We start from the raw sequence: 18,451 nt of genomic DNA, 5'->3' as shown, positions 1-18,451 counted from the left end.
ACCGCCTTTCGGGCCGCACTGCTGCCATGCCCCATGCACACCCATGCACGGCGCATGTGCCGCCCCACATGCGTCCCGGAAAACCTCGGGGGCTAAAGTACAAAAGCGCGAATAAATAGCAGCAAAGCAAAGCCCCATTTTTAAACCTAGTTATATATTTTTCTCCTCGTCACATCGTCCTCTTTAACGTTCATATTTCCCACGCGGCCCATCTCTCCCAAGTCCGTCCGTCCGTCCGATCCCCCGCCGCAGCGAGCCGACCCCACCAGTCCAGCCCCCCTCGACCCCCGCCCCCGTCGCCGGCGCCCCGGAAAACCCCGCCCCCCCACGCCGCTTGCCGGACCTCGCGGCTCGCGGCGAGCATTTCGAGCTGCGGCTCGCCGGGGACCGCGCCGGATCCAGCGGGGCAGGCTCGGCGGTGCCGCGGGCTGCCGCTGCGGTCAGCGCAGATCCGTGCCTCTGCGCTGGGAATTTGAGGGTGTCGGCTCCCGGTTGGACTCGGCTTGAGTTGATTTCCGCGGGTTGGTGGAGGTAGGTTGGTGTGTGGGGAAGCTGGTGGGCGGCCGTGGTACATGAGAGCCAGAAGCCCGCGCCGCCGCTGCGTCTGTGGTTGGGGAGCTCTCGCGGCGCCATGATCGAGCAGTTCGTTAATTTCGTCATCCGCCCGCCACGGTAACCAACCGCCTTGCTGGCTTTTCTCACTGCTTTGCCAAGTTTCAGCTGCACTAGGTCGAACGTGCTACTTTTGACTTTTGTTGTCATAATATAATGATAGCTAGGTGCTTTAGATGGTCATACTTTGCCCTCTAAGTACGAGTTTACTGTGATTCCTCCATCAAGGCATTATCCAAGCTTGTGGAAAATTGCTGTAATTTTTGGCCTCTCATAGTAATGTTACCAATGCTCAAACTGTAAGCCCTAACTCGACAGCGTGTAAGTTCCGTGTTCAAAGTACAAAAGGTTAAGCAAGCGTAGGAGCCAAACCTTGTTGGTGAAGCCTTGCTATTGAGCATCGTCTACTAGTTTTCGAGGTGGACAAGTATCTCTTCTTAATCACAAGTTTTGCAGTGCCAAAGACGCAAAGTTAAACTGATCTTGAAGACTAAATGGTAGCTGCAACGAACTTTTGCATTCTTTTAACACGTGTGGTTTCAACTCAGCCGCGCTTCTCTTAAATTTAATTTATGCCTTTTCTTAAGACGCATGAAAGTGGAAGTCAATGCTCCCAGAACTTTGGTATTCATCAAGTGATATCCTCTGTTTGTGTGTGTGTGTGTGTACTGATGTCAGCTGGTTAACTGGATGTATATTTACAGTGCAGAGTACAACCCAGATCAGTATTTATGGGAGCCAGAGTTTACTCTGGCAGGAAGAAAGTACAAACGAATAGATTTGGAGGCAAGTAAGGGGAGCAGTTATTGAGGCTTTTTGCTGTGTACCATTTGCCAATGAAAAGACTTTATGCTGATTATCAACATTATTGTATATTGGACTTATTCTTGTACCTGTATGTTGTAGCAGCTTTCCAATGAAAGAAACCAGACCTTAAAATGCAGCCACTATGTTCCTGCCGTCATCCCAGAAAACACTGCCCTTCCATGTGTGATCTACTGCCATGGGAATAGGTACTCGCGGTTTCTCGCTCATGGGTTCTCTTTATCCTATACATGTTACATTCTACCATTTAACAATTAACACATAGTGATTTATCGGCATTAATCATGGCATCTGTTTCTTTTCACGTTTGGTGCATACCTTAATTAATCACCAATAATGCTGGCCAATTGATAGTTTCTTTAAACCTAATGCAGTGGGTGCAGAGCAGATGCAAACGAAGCTGCTGTCATACTTTTGCCTTCAAACATTACACTTTTTGCACTTGATTTCGCTGGATCAGGGCTATCAGGGGGAGAGTATGTCAGCCTTGGTTGGCACGAGGTGCATATTCATTATTAATTTCAAACAACATTTTCATAATTTAGTAATTGCACTGTTCTGAAAAAGGATACAACTATCAGAAACAGGATCTCAAGTCCGTGGTGTCCTTTTTGCGGAAGAATAAGGAAGTCTCTTGCATAGGTCTTTGGGGGCGTTCGATGGGTGCTGTTACAAGGTATTTTGGTTACAGTGTTTGCGCTTTCTACCATTTTGCAAATTTCAGTGTCCTATTTCTCTTGATGCTATATTGTCTTTTGTAAGTGTTCAGATATTACAACATAATAAATTTATGTACCTTAAGAGTTTCTCTGTATTATTGAAATATCCTGATATTTGGTAGTACTTTTGTCCACAAAATATCTTAAAGGTTTAGGTTTTAATGCGTGGAATTGTATTTTGATAGTTCATCACTTCTTTGTCCAAACTTTGATGCAGCCTGCTGTATGGAGCAGAAGACCCCTCAATTGCTGGCATGGTTTTGGACAGTGCTTTCTCTAACTTGTATGAGCTAATGCTAGAGCTTGTTGATGTTTACAAAATCAGAGTTCCTAAGTTCACGGTATGCTTATCTCCGCATAATATTTTTCTTCACTGTTATGATTGAGCTGATTTTAAGAGAGGTGCACTTTCTGTAGTTGATAAAACATAGACTTTGACGAAACATAGTTTACATGCTAATTGGTGATTTATTATGCATAAGTGTCATTGTAGCTGTGCTCAAACTATCTGCTGTATGTATACACAAAAAGTGTTGTATGTGCGAAAAGAAATGTACCGTGTTTACGTCCAGGAATAATACAAACCTTACAATGAAAATTTCCAATTCTAGAAGTCTTCCAGCACTCGTTGGTTTGGTTTGCATGGCCCTAGTGTATCCTATGCCATCTCTATTCTTAAATCTAAGTTGCCAGGGAAGCAAACTTCGAATAAGCTATAGATGAATTTGTGTACTAACTTACTTGCAGGCAATACATAACATGAACATTTTACTGCCGTTCACGTTCTATTTGTTTTCAGGTTAAGATGGCTGTACACTACATGCGCCGTGTCATTCAAAGAAGAGCTAAATTCGACATAATGGATCTTAATGTTGTTCAGGTTTGCCTTCTAAAATAGTATATTCTTCTTGCTAATAACTAATGAAAAGTGATAGGAAGTGTTTGTTCCCGTTGCAACAATATGATGTTCCATATCGGTAATAGTAATGTACTAATGTGCACTGGATATGACTATGCAAAAGAGTACAGTTAGAAAGGAATAGCTTAGCCTATTTATGCTCATATATCTCCAAAGGATTGTAATGCAAAAAGAATGTTTTGTTGTATACTCATTGCATGTCGAAGGTGGAATATATTGGGTTCTTGGGGGGAAAACGGCTACACTTTGCCACTGTTGACTCAATTCTAGCAGTTGTGTGAGTCGCAGCTTGAATATTGGGGGGATGCTTTGAGTGGTTTCCACACATGAAATATCTCTTCAGGCAAAATTCCACTGGAGACTGTTTTATGCAACTGGGTAATTCATATGTTATGAGCCTAGCAGTTAGACTCGTTTCCCAGCAGGTTTCTGTGGCAATGCCATGGTAACTTGGTCTCCCAAAGTCCATTGCAAGAAACACGTACCACGCATCTGCTGTTGGTACAATGCCTGTCTTGGACCCAAGATGACAACATTGAATTGGTTTCCACCTTTTTTGTATTGCTTGGTTTAAGAAACATGTAGATGTAGCTAAAATGCAGAGAAGTGCTAGCTTAAGTAATTCAACTGATCCTATGGACGGGAGCAGCAAGAATGTGGAAATATTTTGGACCAATGCTTACTGAATGAATACAACAACAACAACAACAACTGATCAATCAAAGAGAACTAAGAAAATTCATGTTCGAGTGTCATTTTCTGCAGCCGAAAGGTGTATGTTACTGGGTAGTTGACAATCAGCTCATGTACAGAGTTCATAAATTTACAAGAAGGAATGAAACCAATTCTTTATTCTTCACACTTCTGGTTGAGAGGTATCTGTCTAAGTGGACTATGAAGTAGTAGTACACAGAGGTCAAGATGATGCGGTGCAGATGCAGCTCGTAGAAGAAACTTATCCACCAGGAACCAAGGGCTAAAAGGCAAAAAGGAGGAAAAAATCACAAATGACCATTGTTTGGTAGTCTGTCACATGATGATACTTTATTATGGGAGTAGATGGAATGTCTTGAAGCAGCACATGCAAGGGGAGAATGGGCTATTGCAAAGGACTAAGAACTCTTAATGGCTGACACCACTTCTTTGAATAATTTTCAGAGGGTAGTGCCGGTCATTAATAGTTCTTTGTTATTACCTCTTCTATCTTGCATGTGCTGCTCTAAACTTCTGTTTTGAGAGTCTAAGTTACACGCATGCCATCATATTTATTATTCAAGTTCGAAAGGCCTGCATTTCACAGCAAAGTTGAACCATCATGTGATAGACTACCAAAGATGAGCCCTCTATGGTTTTTTCCTTTCTTCTTTTGCTTTTGCAGCTTTGTTACTTGGTGGATGAGTTTCTTTCGCAATCTGCCTCTAGATGTATCATTCCTTTTTATCATCGTTCTTCACCTTTTGTAGCTCCTAGTCTGGTAGGCTGGTTCCATAACTCTATGCACTAGTAGACAAGTGTGAAGCAACTACTTTATTTCCTTGCACGTTTCGTGAGCCCTGTCCATGTCTCAGTGAAGGTCGCAAACTGCCGACTGACATACACCTCTTGGATTTGCACTAAATACGCTAAAACAGACAAATATATAACCTTTTGTTAGGCTTTTCTCAGTGTTCCTTACAATGTTTGGTTTGTCTTCTTCGATTGGGTAGACTGTTGTATTTTTCACATCTTTTACCAAAACACTTCTACTTTCTTGATGTTCTCATCGATAGGATCAGTTGTCTTATTTAACCAAGCACTTAATTGCATCCATAGTACAGCTACACCGTTACATGCTTCTTCAACCAAAAAATAGCAGCAAGAAAAAATATGCATAAGTGCTAACCTGTCTGATGCTGTCCTCTTGGGTGCAAGACAAGAGCCATCTACTGGCTTTCCTTGTTATCCTTTTCATCTTCTTTTCTATCGCACTCGTAAAATTTTGAATGTTTTCATTTTTGTTTGGAATGGACTCTTGTGTAACCAACGCCCTAGAAATCTTGTGATAATTGATTAGCTTAGGATACATATGGCTGTTAGAAGTTCATTAGATACTATGAATATGGGTTTTCATTTAGCAAAGAATCCACGTCGAACGTTTATCATGGAAGGTTGTGACTCTGTATCACACATAATTATTGTGAATATATGGGAGACAAGTGAAATAGCTTCTCAGTGGCAGTACCTGTTGAACTAATCACGAATGTATTAGTTAGTTACATGCAGAACGCCGTCACCTGCTTAAGACTGTCAAAATCAATTAGCTAGTTGCATTGGAAAACCGTCCCTAGATTCAGGCAATGATTGGGCGTGGGAACCTCTTCAAGTTACAGCTCCGACACAATTGCTAGTCTACTAGTTCCTACGATGGTGAAGTGAACCCATTTTCACCCAATATATACCTGCCAACCTTAGTTAGAGATGGCATAGTTTTTTTTTTTTGACGTGGAGATGGCATAGTTGTCTTAGCTGTGATCACTGACGTTAAGCACTAGGAGTACTCTTTCAGTTTTATTCGTAACATTCTTTTTACATAGAATTAGTTGACTCATTGTGATTTCTTGTTATACTGAATTAGTTTTATTTGTTTATTACCACCTTTTTCTGGATGCGTGACAAGCTTTACCCTTTTTCTTCACCAGTTTGCCCCCAAGACGTTTATTCCGGCATTATTTGGACATGCATCGAGTGACGTGTTTATTCAGTCCCATCACACTGATCGTATTCATCAGGCGTATGCGGTATCATGCTTGCTTTACATTGGCTGATCAAAAGTAATAATTTGTGGTGATCGATCCTACTGGGCATATTTTATTCATGTATTTGTATGTCTCTGCAGGGTGATAAAAATTTAATCAAATTTGATGGCGATCACAACTCCGCTAGGCCCCAGTTTTATTATGATTCTGTTTCAATATTCTTCTATAATGTTCTGAATCCACCTCAATTTCCGTCTGCATGCTCAAATAAGCTAGAGAAGTACTATAACCGTGGGGCTGGAACTAATGAGGTAATTTTTCTCTTCACTCCTATTAAATCCTACATCAGACCTTCTGCTTGCTGTTATGGGAACCCTGAAACCTTCCCAAGGAAATTACCTGTCAATTAACTTGACTTTTTCAGAGCTTACTGTATGAGATCATAAATGGTCTAAGGGCTGCTGGTACTGATGCAGGAAGTTCATCCGCAGCTGCAGCTAGTTTCACTAATGGTGCGGCCCAGTCCCCTTAGTAGCTGCTGGTACTCACGAGTTACCTCTTGCTGTTCACTCACTCTTATTTCATTGTTTCAGCCACAAAATCAGTAGTTGAATTGCTGACGGAGAGGGTAAATCAACTGTCCGTTAAAAATGATAGTGACTTGGTAAGTTGACCAGACCATCAGTGGTAGATTAGCCTCATCAGTGGTAGATTAGCCTCTTGCACCAGAAATCTGAGGTCATATATCCTCATTTGAATGCAGGATTTCCTTTTGGACGAAAATCATAACCTCACTGAAATGGAAGAGAACACTGCAGAGTCTCATACACAGGTAAAATTTGACGAGGCTTTGTTTTATTTCAAGCTGGTTGATTGTTTTGCCACTGTTAAATGCAGCACTGCACTCTATAAAAAATCTATCACTACATATGACATGATGCAGCCTGCCCATCTCTGTGATACTAAATTTCTTGTGTCACTATACAAGGATGATGACAAATTTCATTGGTTTCCTACATTTAGGCTACTTTCTGAGAAATGATCTTGTAATCTTACTGACGAGAGGTTATATTCCATTTTAGGATAAGGCGAGCAGGCAAAATGAGGAGTGCTGCTCATACACAAGTTCAAACCGAGAGAGCTGGGGAAGATGTTCTTCCTTAGGGGCAGCGAGTGATGCATCATCCTCCGGCGAGCGTCCTAGGGTTTCTGATCATAAGCATAAGGTACATGTATTTTTCAATTTACATGTCTTTCAGACACACATAATTGCTGTAAACTAAATATCAAAGAGGCACATCATAATATATACTTATATGCCAACTTGACAAGGGTTTTACTGGCATACAGATTTTCTTTACAACCCTTTAAGGGAAAGCTTGTTATGATCGGCTCAATACTAAGTTGGCAATATTTTATAGAGTATTGACAATATTTTATTCCCAAGAGACAAGTTCTCATAGTTCAGATCTCCTCATTTGTTCCCAAACTGCAGAGCATGACACTAAGAGCTCTGGCGACGCCGTTGAGACGGATACGAAGGAAACCACTCACCATACCAAAGGAGAGGAAGAACAGGTCTCTATGGAAGAGGCTAAACCAGGAGAGGCATGATATGGGGGAGAGCTTAACCCAGCGTTTCAGGCTGTGCCTCCAGGGCCAGGCTCAGCACAAGAGAACAAAGTCGTCTTGACAACTGTGAATACTCAGTTTAACCCAGACAAAACTGCTAGGAACACGATGATTCACCGACGAAATGCGCCTTGATTCTGACCTCTGGGCGCCAACCCTGCTGCATACTCACCACTGAATCTGTGAAGCCGGCCACGTAACTGTCTGCCTTTGTTCCTCAGATTTTTCCACGTTGCTCTTGTAGATCCTGAGTTTGTAGAATTGTAGTGTGACCCCTCCTGGTGTGGGGAAGGAACCGTGCATATCAACAGATCAGTAGGTTTTCGAGTTTAAATTGTATTGTTACACAACACGTCATTTGTTTGTTGTTTGGGAACCTTATTACTTCGTGCTATCTGGTTAAGGGGCAGATTGCCCATGAACCGTAACAAGCCTCTTGCTTGAACCGTCTGGTGCCTGGTGTAAAGTCGCCTTCAGGCGAAGCAACCATCGGAGACGAAAGTTTGATCTATTCCGTTCTTGTTCGTGTAAGTGATGAGACATTTCTATTGTTAGAACATGATGGATGGGAGTGTTGTAGCTGTGATGACAGAATGACACCATTCTGTTGTCAGAACATGATGACAGTGCTAACTATGAAAGTTCCTCTTAATTTTATCAGTTTTGCTAGAACTCATCTAGATGAAATATAATTTGGTCTCATTCATCTTTTATAGTCATTGGATGTGATGCTATAAGATGCGTGTGTACTGATGTGGATTGTATTTGTTCTTGTTTTTAAAGTGAATGAGACCAAATTATTTCTCATCTAGATGAGTTCTAGGTACTCCCTAATTTTATGGCTATAGGGCTATGTCAATCAAAAGTCTGAGAAAATCTAGGCAGCCTAGCAAGCTCATAAGCAACCATATTTGCTTCTCCGTAGTACTACAATGCAACCATATATGAGCTCAAGAGGAATTGTTGGTATTTTACTGACTGCCGAACGGACGCTAAGTTGTTGGTTGGCTCCATCGGTCCACGGAAGTTTAGTGAGTGGAAAGTTGGAACCAAAGGAGGGTTGACCTCGCAACCCACGACGAGAAACGGGTGACAGCTACCAAAGGTTCCATTTCTAAACGGGAAGTCAAGCTGTTCCATCGATTCCAAGTTCCACCTCGCAGCAGCATCTCGATCCAGCCCACCCTGCTAACCTGTCCACGCACCACCCAGCTACCAATGACACTAGCATAGCATAACATAGGCGCATCCTGATCTCCCTCACCCCCGGCGAACCAGCTCCATCAACCAAAAATGGCGCCACCACCACCCAAGAATCCTATCTTGTCCACATACCACCTCCGCTTCCTCCTCCTTGCGTCTGCCGCCACCTTCTCCGCCGCCTTTTCCTCCCACTCCTACTCCTCCGCCTCCCCCTCCCTGGCACCCGCTGTTTCCTCCCACTCCTACTCCTCCGCCTGCCCCTCTCTGCCACCCGCTGCCGACCGCCACACCGACGCCGACGACGCCCTTTCACTCACCCGCTCATTCCAGATAGAGAACGGCCACTTCTCCGCCGCCACGGACAGCCTCTTCTCCGTCGACGGTCACCTCCACGGCAGCTATCGCTCCTTCTCCCTTTACCCCCGCCATGTCCTGCGCACCACCGACCCGACTCTCGTCCACCTCATCGCCGTCATCATCCTCATCGGCCCCCGGAGCGGTGATTACGCCGTCGTCGAGGCCGCCGAGTCCGTCTCCTTCGACCTCGACGGTTACTACTCCTTCGCCTCGCTCCAACTCTGCATGGCAGGGGCGGGGGCAGAGCGCGCTGCCAACGGCCGTCCAAAGTACTACGAGGCCGTCGCCCTCAGCCTCCGCATCCCTAGCCCTTTCAGCCTCACCGATCCCTTCGTGACCGGCAGCCTAGATGGATCCTCCGACTTCGAGCCCATCCAGCTGCTCGCGTACGCGGACGGCCACGGCCACGACTACAAGTACCGCGAGCGCTCCCCTTGCGACCCACCGGTGCAGCTAGCCAGGGGCTCGCTCCGGGCGCTCGGCGGCAGCTACGCGTGCGCCTACTTGAAAGAGCGGCTCGTGACCTCGTACAGGCTGCTGGATCACGAGGGCGGCTCCCCGGCCAAGCTTCCCTGGATGCACGTCAGCCAGATGCAGTGCAACGAGGACGGCGCCCTGCGCGCCTACATGGTGGTCTCCAACGACACCGGGTCCGTGAGGCGTGAGCACCGTCAGTTCTACCACCTCCTGGCCGATGAGGAGGCGCTCGTGGCCGACGGGCACTGGGACCCGGCTCAGGACATGTTCTGCCTTAGAGCGTGCTGGGTGGCGCCGTCAACCCTGGCGGTGCGCGAGTGCGGGATCGGGATGAGCTTCTGGTTTCCGGCCACATGGACGGTCCATGAGCGGAGCGTCGTGGCCGGCGTGCTCTGGAACTCGACTCAGGGGAGGACCAGCAGCCTCGACGCCGGAGCAATCTCAGGTGTGATGTCGGCCTTCAGCATGGACGACCACAGAAGAAACATCTCCGACGTGCAGTACAAGTACAACGACACGATGCTTGAGGTGGCCAAGAAACACTATCTGAAGATCAGCAAGGAGGAGAAGATCAAGGGGTCCTTCCCAGTCCCGGGTAAACATACCACTTACCATGACTTGAGCCTCCGGTTCTGGATGTTCGGGGCGAACATTAACGCGGTTACCGTGAGGGGGGACGCCTACCCAGTCACGATCGGCTCGGTGATGACAGGAGAGGAAATGCTCATGACCACCCAGGTCGACACGAAGCACCTGCACGATCCGCTGAACGTCAGCTACGACATACACTATTATGCTCCACTGGGCAATTCCTACTCGTATAGTAGCCAGAAGGAAGAGCGAAGAATCTCGGCCGAGGGCGTTTACGATCCCAAGAAGGGCGTCCTGTGCATGGTCGGCTGCGAACAGCGCGACGGCTCCATGGACTGTCAGATGCTGATCACCGTGCAGTTCACCTCCCTGGAGGACAGGGCGGGGGGACTCGGTGGCGGCGGCGGAGCAATCAGCAGCCTCAGGGACAGGTCCGACCGTCTTTTCTTCGAGAGGAAAAACATCACTCTGTACGGGATGTACGCAGAACAAGTGCCCGAGGCGATATCGAGGATGGACTTGGAGAGCATCATGGTGGTGGCCTCCGTGACGCTGTCCTGCGTCTTCACCGCCCTGCAGATCCTCCACGTCAAGAAGAACCCCGAGGCCGCTGCGGCAACGTCCATCACCATGCTCACCATCCTCACCTTGGGGCACCTCACCCCTCTCGTGCTCAATTTTGAGGTCATTTTCCCTAGCAGGAGGAGCCAGTACGACCTGTACTCCACGGACGGGTCACTTGAGCTGAATCAAGTGATGATGAAGGTGCCTACGCTGATCGCCTTCGTGCTGCAGCTACGCCTTCTTCAGCTGGTGGTGGCTGGCCATCTGAGCTCGGCCAACCAGAGTGAACCAGCGACCTCCGTGTCAGAGAAGACCGTGCTGCAGATATGCCTGCCACTGTACCTACTCGGAGGAGTCCTGGCCACGGTCGTCCACATGATCAATGTCCGCTCCGAGGAGAAGTCACTGGTTGTTCGCATCGGCGGAGAGGCGGCCACGCTCTGGGACGAGCTCTTGTCGTATGCAGGGCTGGTACTAGACGGCTTCCTGCTCCCTCAGGTCATCCTGAACGCGTCCTTGTCAAGCTCCAGAGTTCGAGCGATTTCGCCGTGGTTTTACATGGGGGGCACCATGATCCGCGTGGTGCCTCACGTGTATGATGTGGTCAGAATGCAGATCTACGCGCCGAGTATGAGGCCCTCTGACATATACGCGAGCCCTGGCGGCGACCTCTTTGGTGTAGCGTGGGATGTACTTATATTCTGTGGAGCGGCGTTGTTGGCATCGCTCTTGTTCTTGCAGCAACGGCTTGGATCCAGCACCTTATCGCTTCCTTGGCAGAGGAGATCGGGCGGATGTGAGATGGTCTCTCACATCTAACTCAAGTATGTATTAGCTTGTGGCAGACGGGAAAACAATGTACCAGAGTAAAGAGGAAACCAAACTGCAACTGTTTCCTTCTTTTCATGCAAAAAATCTCCAACATGCATGATCAATGTCGTGAGCACCATTTCTTATCAGATGGCTACAAGTATGCTCACACCTTTTCCATGACCATGATTGTACTCTGATGGCACTCAAATGACACCCTAGTCTGTACTGAAATTTGTTGTCCAAGCATTTTGCAGGATGTATATGCTCTTTAGCAAATGAAACACAATCACTAGAAAGCCTTGTCCCATCTGCATATAATTTTGGGTTCCCCGTTCCAACGGAATGCCCTGCCCCTGCACATTCTTATATTGCCAAATGATTTAAGGGCAGTGTGACTGTGTGAGGCCCTGCGGTTGCACACTGCAAGCGACTCCCAGAGAGGTGTTGATCGGGTGCTGAAGATTGTGGAGAACGCAAAACCTGAGCTCAGAAAGGACATCAAATCAGTAACGATGCTAGCTCTTTGGGAGGTTTGGATGCATCGAAACAACTGCACTTTCAGAAACATGGAGGCCTCTGTTCAAGATGTTTTGCAAGCGATAAGACGGGGCATCGACCTTTGGCGACAGGCAGGTGCAACATGCCTGCTGCACCTATTCACCCTACCACCAGAAGGGATCGGCTGAAGCGCCTGCTCTGTCCTTTTTCCCCTCTCGTAGTTGTAGCTTTTCCAATTTTCTCTATTTTCTGATCTTAGGGTAGACTTGTGAGAGTAAGATATTGAGCACCGCAAGTGCTAGAGCTTGTATTCCTCAACTCATATAGGTACATGTTACAGCAACAAGTGGGAGTAGTGCGCGATGTGCGCGTACAGGGAAAGACCGAGTCATGGTGGACTGGGTCAGCTAGGGCCTGACATGCGTTGACACCCCGCCGCAGCTAGAGCATCCGGCGGCTGGATGGATAAGCTGGACCTGAACTCCTCGAACGCAGAAGTAGGCAGGCCCTTCGTCATGACATCAACAAACTGTTGCGATGTGGGGATGTGAAGCACACGGAGCTCGCCGAGAGCCACCTTCTCTCGAACGAAGTGGATGTCGAGCTCTATATGCTTGGTTCGTCGATGGTGCACCGGGTTAGCCACCATGTACACACTCGAAATATTGTCGCAGTAGACCATGGTCGCTTTGGGTAGCAAGACATGGAGCTCGCCAAGGAGCTGGCGGAGCCATCAGCATTCCGCGATGACGTTGGCGACAACGCAATACTCGGCCTCGACGCTTGACCGAGACACTGTGGGCTGGCGCTTCGATGACCAGGAGATGAGTGCGTCACCGAGGAAGACGATGTAGCCCGATGTCGACCGACGCGTGTCCGGGCAGCCCACCCAGTCTGTATCGGAGTAGGCGAGAAGATCTAGCGTTGGCGAGCAATGAAGATGGAGACCATGAGCCGTAGTGCCGCGCAAGTACCGAAGTATGCGCTTCACCGGCGCGAGGCGCTGATCGCGCGGAGCGTGCATGTGCAGACACGCTTGTTGAACATCATACGCGAGGTCGGGGCGAGTCATAGTCATGTACTGCAGTGCGCCGACGATGCTCCGATACTCAGAAGGATCGGCGATTGGGGCGCCATCGGAGCTGGAGAGCTTGGAGCGTGTATCCACAGGTGTCGAGGCTAGGCGGCAACCAGTCATGTTGGCGCGATCAAGCAGATCCTCCGCGTACTTGCTCTGGGACAGGAAGAAGCCACTGGCGCTGTGCGTGACGTTGATCCCGAGGAAGTAGTGGAGCAGGCCGAGATCTTTCATGGAAAACTCGACGAAGAGGTGCTGTTGAAGACTATGCAGGAGCGAGCTCGAGGACGATGTCGTCGACATAGAGAAGCAGGTACGCCATGCCGCCGTCGCGGTGATAGATGAACAACGACGGATCAGACCGGGCCGCCACAAACCCGATGGTGCGCAGGAAGTTGGTGAAGCAGTCAAACCAGGCGCGCAGGGCCTGCCTGAGCCCATACAAGGACTTGTCGAGGAGGCAGACGTGGTTGGGGTGCGCGTCGTCGACGAAGCCGACCGGTTGCTGACAGTAGACACGCTCCGTGAGCTGGCCTTGGAGAAAGGCATTGTTGACATCCATCTGGTGCACATGCCACTCGCATGAAGCAGCAATGGTGAGGACGACGCAAATGGTGGCAGACTTGACGACGGGGCGGAACGTTTCATCGAAGTCGACGCTGGGGCGCTGGGAAAAGCCATGCACATGTAGAAGTGCATGCTCTAGCCAATGCAATTAAAAGACCGATCTGATGGAAGAGACTAGACAGCATATTATACGTCAACACTCCCCTCACGTGTGGCTCTCTCAGGCCTAAATGTGGACCGAAAGTGGACTACAATTTAATTGCGTCAGCCGGGTCTTAAACTCAAGACCTCTTGGCTCTGATACCATGTAGACTTGTGAGAGAAAGAGATTGAGCACCGCAAGTGCTAAAGCTTGTATTTCTCAACTCATATAGGTACATGTTACAGCTGTTGTGCAGATCGTGCACGAGTGGGAGTAGTGCGCGATGTGCACGTATAGGGAAAGACCGAGCCATGGTGGACTGGGTCAGCTAGGGCCTGATGTGCGTTGACACTTAGGATCAACACCATGTTTGTCTTTTATCCACGGCTTCCTGCTACGATTAATATGAAAAGCCAGCAACAAGCTTATTTTTTTAAATGATATGTATTCCCTAATTCAACTAAGTTTATAGAAATGAATATAAATATGAAAAAACTATTGTCATCGTGGGCAAGAAAAACAATTGCTATGGCCTGGATTTGAACTGCGGTCCAAGAGAAGACCTACAACAGGCTACCACCACACCACTACACATCTTTCTTTCGGTGGATAATAGTCTTCATACTTGACCATACAGAGCCACGTCAACATAATTAAGACATCATTTTTTTTGCCAGTTCCTGTGCGTTGATTAACAAAATTAATTTCAAGCCATTCGATTCTTCCATCTGATTGTCTGTGCAGCCATCCCATTTAATGTCAACAATTTTTTTCAACGTGATATTTTGATTCACTCATCGAGTGCCAATGTTAGTACTTTTTTTTTCTGTGCATTTTAAGTGGCAGTGAAGAAGAGCTATTTCATGGAATAAATGAGTTTCAAAACATTTGCTAGTGGTGTCTACGATCATGCACATCGCATAGTAACCATGTCCGTACAGGCATTCAGTAGAAACTAAAAATTCAATTATTAACATCCGTTGAACTTTTCTAGCATGGCGGGTAAATATGCTTTAGAAGAGCATAGATCTAACCGGCGTAAATAATATGTTATACACGCGGCAAAGCTGATAGCTCGCGTAGAAACACCATGCTATGGCCCCAAGACAATTGAAAAACGTACTCCAGAAATTTTATTATAAATAACATGGTAATATATGTACACAAGAGCTGATAACTCACGTACAAACACCGCGATAACTTTTTACCCTAGAGATAAAAGTTGTTCAAAAAATATACCACTGGTAGTTTGGTGTAAATAGCATGGCTATATACACACATTAGAGGTTGATAACTCACGTACAAATATTCCTCTAAAAAAAACTCACGTACAAATGCCACATCAACTTTTCACCATGTGGTGAGAATTGTTGAAAAACATACCCCGGTAATTTATATGTAAATATCATGATAATATAGGCATAATAGTGCTGATAACTCATATACAAACATCACGGCAACTCTTTAAATGGGAAAAATATTATTGAAAAACATCCCGATAACTTCTGTGTACGTAGCATGTAGTATACATACAATAGAGTTGATAACTCACATACAAGCACCACACGGACTTTCTGAAGGGGAAAAAGGTTGTTGAATAACGTGCCTCGGTAAATTATGTGTACCTAGCATGATAATATACACATAATAAAGCTGAAACTCACATACAAACATTACGGTAATTTTTTGAAGGAAAAAAGGTTGTTGAGAAAACATACCCGATAACTTGTGTGGAAATAACAAGGTAATATACACACGATAGAGCTGATAACTCACATACAAACACATGGTAATTTTTTGACTCGGGAAAAAGTTGTTGAAATACACACACTGGATAACTTATGTGTAAATAACATGGTAATATATGCACACCATAGCTGATAACTCATACACAAACATCGCGGTAACTTTTCACCCCGCGGATAGAAGTTATATCCCTGCTAACTTCTGTGTAAATAGCATGATTATATACGCATATCAGAACTGATAACTCGCGTACAAACACTGCGATAACTTCCCCCAAGATGAAAATTGTTGAAAAACATACTCTGATAACTTCTATGTAAATATCATGGTAATATAGATGTAATAGAGTGATAACTCAAATATAGACACCATAGTAGCCTTTTGAACAGAAAAAAAATTTATTCAAAAATATAATCTGATAACTTGTGTGTAATTGTCATGGTAATATACACACAATAGAGCTGGTAACTCAAATGAAAACACCACACAATTTTGAACACGAAAAAGGTTGTTGGAAAACAAATCACGATAATTTATATGTAAGTAGTATGGTAATATACATACAATAGAGGCGATAACTCACATACAAACCACAATAATTTTTTGACTCGAGGAAAAAAAGGTATTGAAATACACACACCTGACAACTTATGTGTAAATAACATGGTTATATATGCACAACACAGCTGATAACTCATGTACAAGCATCAAGGTCCGACACATGCCTAAAACGAAGCTGGCCCGGCATGACCTACAAAGTTCCGTTTTATAAGTGAGCCATGCCACGTCGGCATGTGGACCTCACCTTGCGGCCCAGACACGACATCAATGATAGATGAAGGTATTGCAGATCTGGTAATTATTTACAATGTGGTATCTTTCGACTCATGCAAAAAAAAGTAGTCGAAACATACCTCGGTAACCTTACTATAAACAACATGATAATTTGTGTATTGTAGGCGTGATAGTTTACGTAGTCCAGACGTGATAATTTTTGACCTAAAAAGGTCGTCGAAACATATCGAATGAGATCTAGTTTTGAAAGTCTCGTCACGATGAATCTTTTATATGAAAACGATTTTTCAATCCGGTGGACGGTTTAAGCTACAAAACATTTTAAAGTCTAAAAATAAAGAAAATCTTTTGCCGACGTTTTGTCTTTACTTTGCGCGTAGTAAGTCAACTGTTTGTGGCAAGAGACGGCAAAAAGACAAGATGCATGTGCGGTCTGTATGTTGTTGTTTTCGTCAACGTGTAATTAGTAAAATGAATTCGTCCGGATCTATTGTTTAAATACAATACATGTGGAAGTTAGTCAAAGCCATATAAATATTATCGTAACAAATCTATATGAAGTAAAAGTACATTCAATAATAAATCTACTGGTATCGATTTGCTATTGTATATGTTACTAATATTTTTGTCTATAAACTTTATCAAAATTTATAAAGCTTGACTTTGACCAAACCTAATACGTGGAGTAAATAAAAATGATGGGAGTATAAGTGCTTGCTTTGATGCGCTATCAACAGTCACCTCCGCTATTCGTGGACGTGGATGGCGGTGGAAGGAGATGAGGTCGCCACAACGTGTTCTGTCCGACGCCTCCTTTTTTTTATCGTATGTTCGATGCCTCCCGTGTGCTTTAATCCTTTTTTTCTGAGTAACGTGCGCTTTAATCGTTCCTTTTTTTTTTTTGAGAATCCGCTTTAATCTCCTGATCCAAAGCTTGATCAACAGGACCGGCCCATGTACAGCAGCCCAGTTCCCCGTTGGGTGATGATTAAGCATCAGGCCAGTCAAAGCGGGAGTAACTTTTTTTTTGCGTGTGCTAGCGGGAGTAACTTAACTAGTAACATAGCATCCCAAAATAAGTCTGTTTAAGTGACACACAGTTAACAAGAAGAGAGGTGTTTGTCTTTTTTTGTGTGTGTATAGAGAACAGGTGTTTGTGATACCTTTCCGATTTATTAGGCATGCACGTATTCTTGGATCTATAATTTGACCAATACAATATGAGTTGTATAGTCTAAAAGTTATACTATTAGGACAGCTCCAATACTGATTTGTAAATTTGCTCCAGCTTCCGCCCGCGGACAGGGGGGAGGGAGAGGGGGCAGTCCGCTGACACGGATGCGGGAGACGGTCATCCAACGCTGTCCGCATACATCCGACCCTATTTTTATTCTATGTCCGTACGTTTAAATAGGCACATATATAGTCTAAAATAGTTCAAGTGTTCAAATGCAACGGTAATTCTAATTAAAAAAGTTTAACTATTACACTCCAACATTGTTGTCTCCCTTGACTGCCCATAGATGCTCTATCAGATCTTCATTAAGTTGCTCGATGCTGAATTTGTTGATGCATTTGAATAAATTCTTCAAATGTGGCCAGATTTTGATCGGAAAGTTTGATAGGATCATCCATGTTCTCAAATTCAAGACCTGCTGCAACATTCTCACCCTCATCCTCCACGATCATGTTGTGCATTTATACGTCTTCGTTGTATCTATAATTTTTGATTGTTTCATGCCATTATTGTACAACTTTCACATACCTTTGGCAACAATTTATATGATTCTCTTGGACTAACATATTGATCCAGTGCTTAGTGCCAGTTCCTGTTTGTTGCATTTTTTGTTTTGCAGAAAATCCATATCAAACGAAGTCCAAACGCGATAAAATTTTACGAAGATTTTTTTTGGAATATATGTGATTTTTAGGAAAAATAATTAACGCGAGACCAATGCTCGAGGGAGTCACGAGCTCAGAAGGCGCACCCGTACCCTAGGGCACGCCGTGCAGACTTGTGGCTCCCCCTTAAGTCGGTTGGGCCCCTTCTTTCGCCGCAAGGAAGATAATTTCCGGATAAAAACCATGTTCAAATTTCAGCCCAATCGGAGTTACGACTCTCCGGGAATATAAAAAACGGCGAGGGCCAGAAAACAGGAACGCGAAACAGAAGAGAGA

At 45.3% G+C, this 18,451-nt stretch overlaps 2 protein-coding genes across 2 annotated transcripts; both read left to right on the top strand.

The window, feature by feature from the left end:
* The first annotated feature begins 207 nt into the window (after positions 1–207).
* LOC119337226 lies at positions 208–7,956 on the top strand. The gene is made up of 14 exons (XM_037609347.1): positions 208–672; positions 1,317–1,398; positions 1,522–1,625; positions 1,812–1,938; positions 2,019–2,113; positions 2,374–2,497; positions 2,956–3,036; positions 5,754–5,852; positions 5,951–6,121; positions 6,235–6,322; positions 6,404–6,474; positions 6,574–6,642; positions 6,893–7,036; positions 7,306–7,956. Exons 1-14 carry the CDS (start codon positions 632–634, stop codon positions 7,501–7,503), a joined length of 1,494 nt encoding a protein of 497 aa, XP_037465244.1. The 5' UTR covers positions 208–631; the 3' UTR covers positions 7,504–7,956.
* Positions 7,957–8,719: 763 nt separating this feature from the next.
* On the top strand, positions 8,720–11,501 carry LOC119341782. Its single transcript, XM_037613638.1, has one exon. It carries the CDS (start codon positions 8,736–8,738, stop codon positions 11,451–11,453), a length of 2,718 nt encoding a protein of 905 aa, XP_037469535.1. The 5' UTR covers positions 8,720–8,735; the 3' UTR covers positions 11,454–11,501.
* The last annotated feature ends 6,950 nt before the right edge of the window (positions 11,502–18,451 follow it).

This window comes from Triticum dicoccoides, chromosome 7B (assembly GCF_002162155.2).
Source record: "Triticum dicoccoides isolate Atlit2015 ecotype Zavitan chromosome 7B, WEW_v2.0, whole genome shotgun sequence".
Classification (NCBI taxonomy): Eukaryota; Viridiplantae; Streptophyta; class Magnoliopsida; order Poales; family Poaceae; genus Triticum; species Triticum dicoccoides.
The sequence above is the reverse complement of the archived record's forward strand: the minus strand, read 5'-3'. Positions and strand labels throughout refer to the sequence as shown.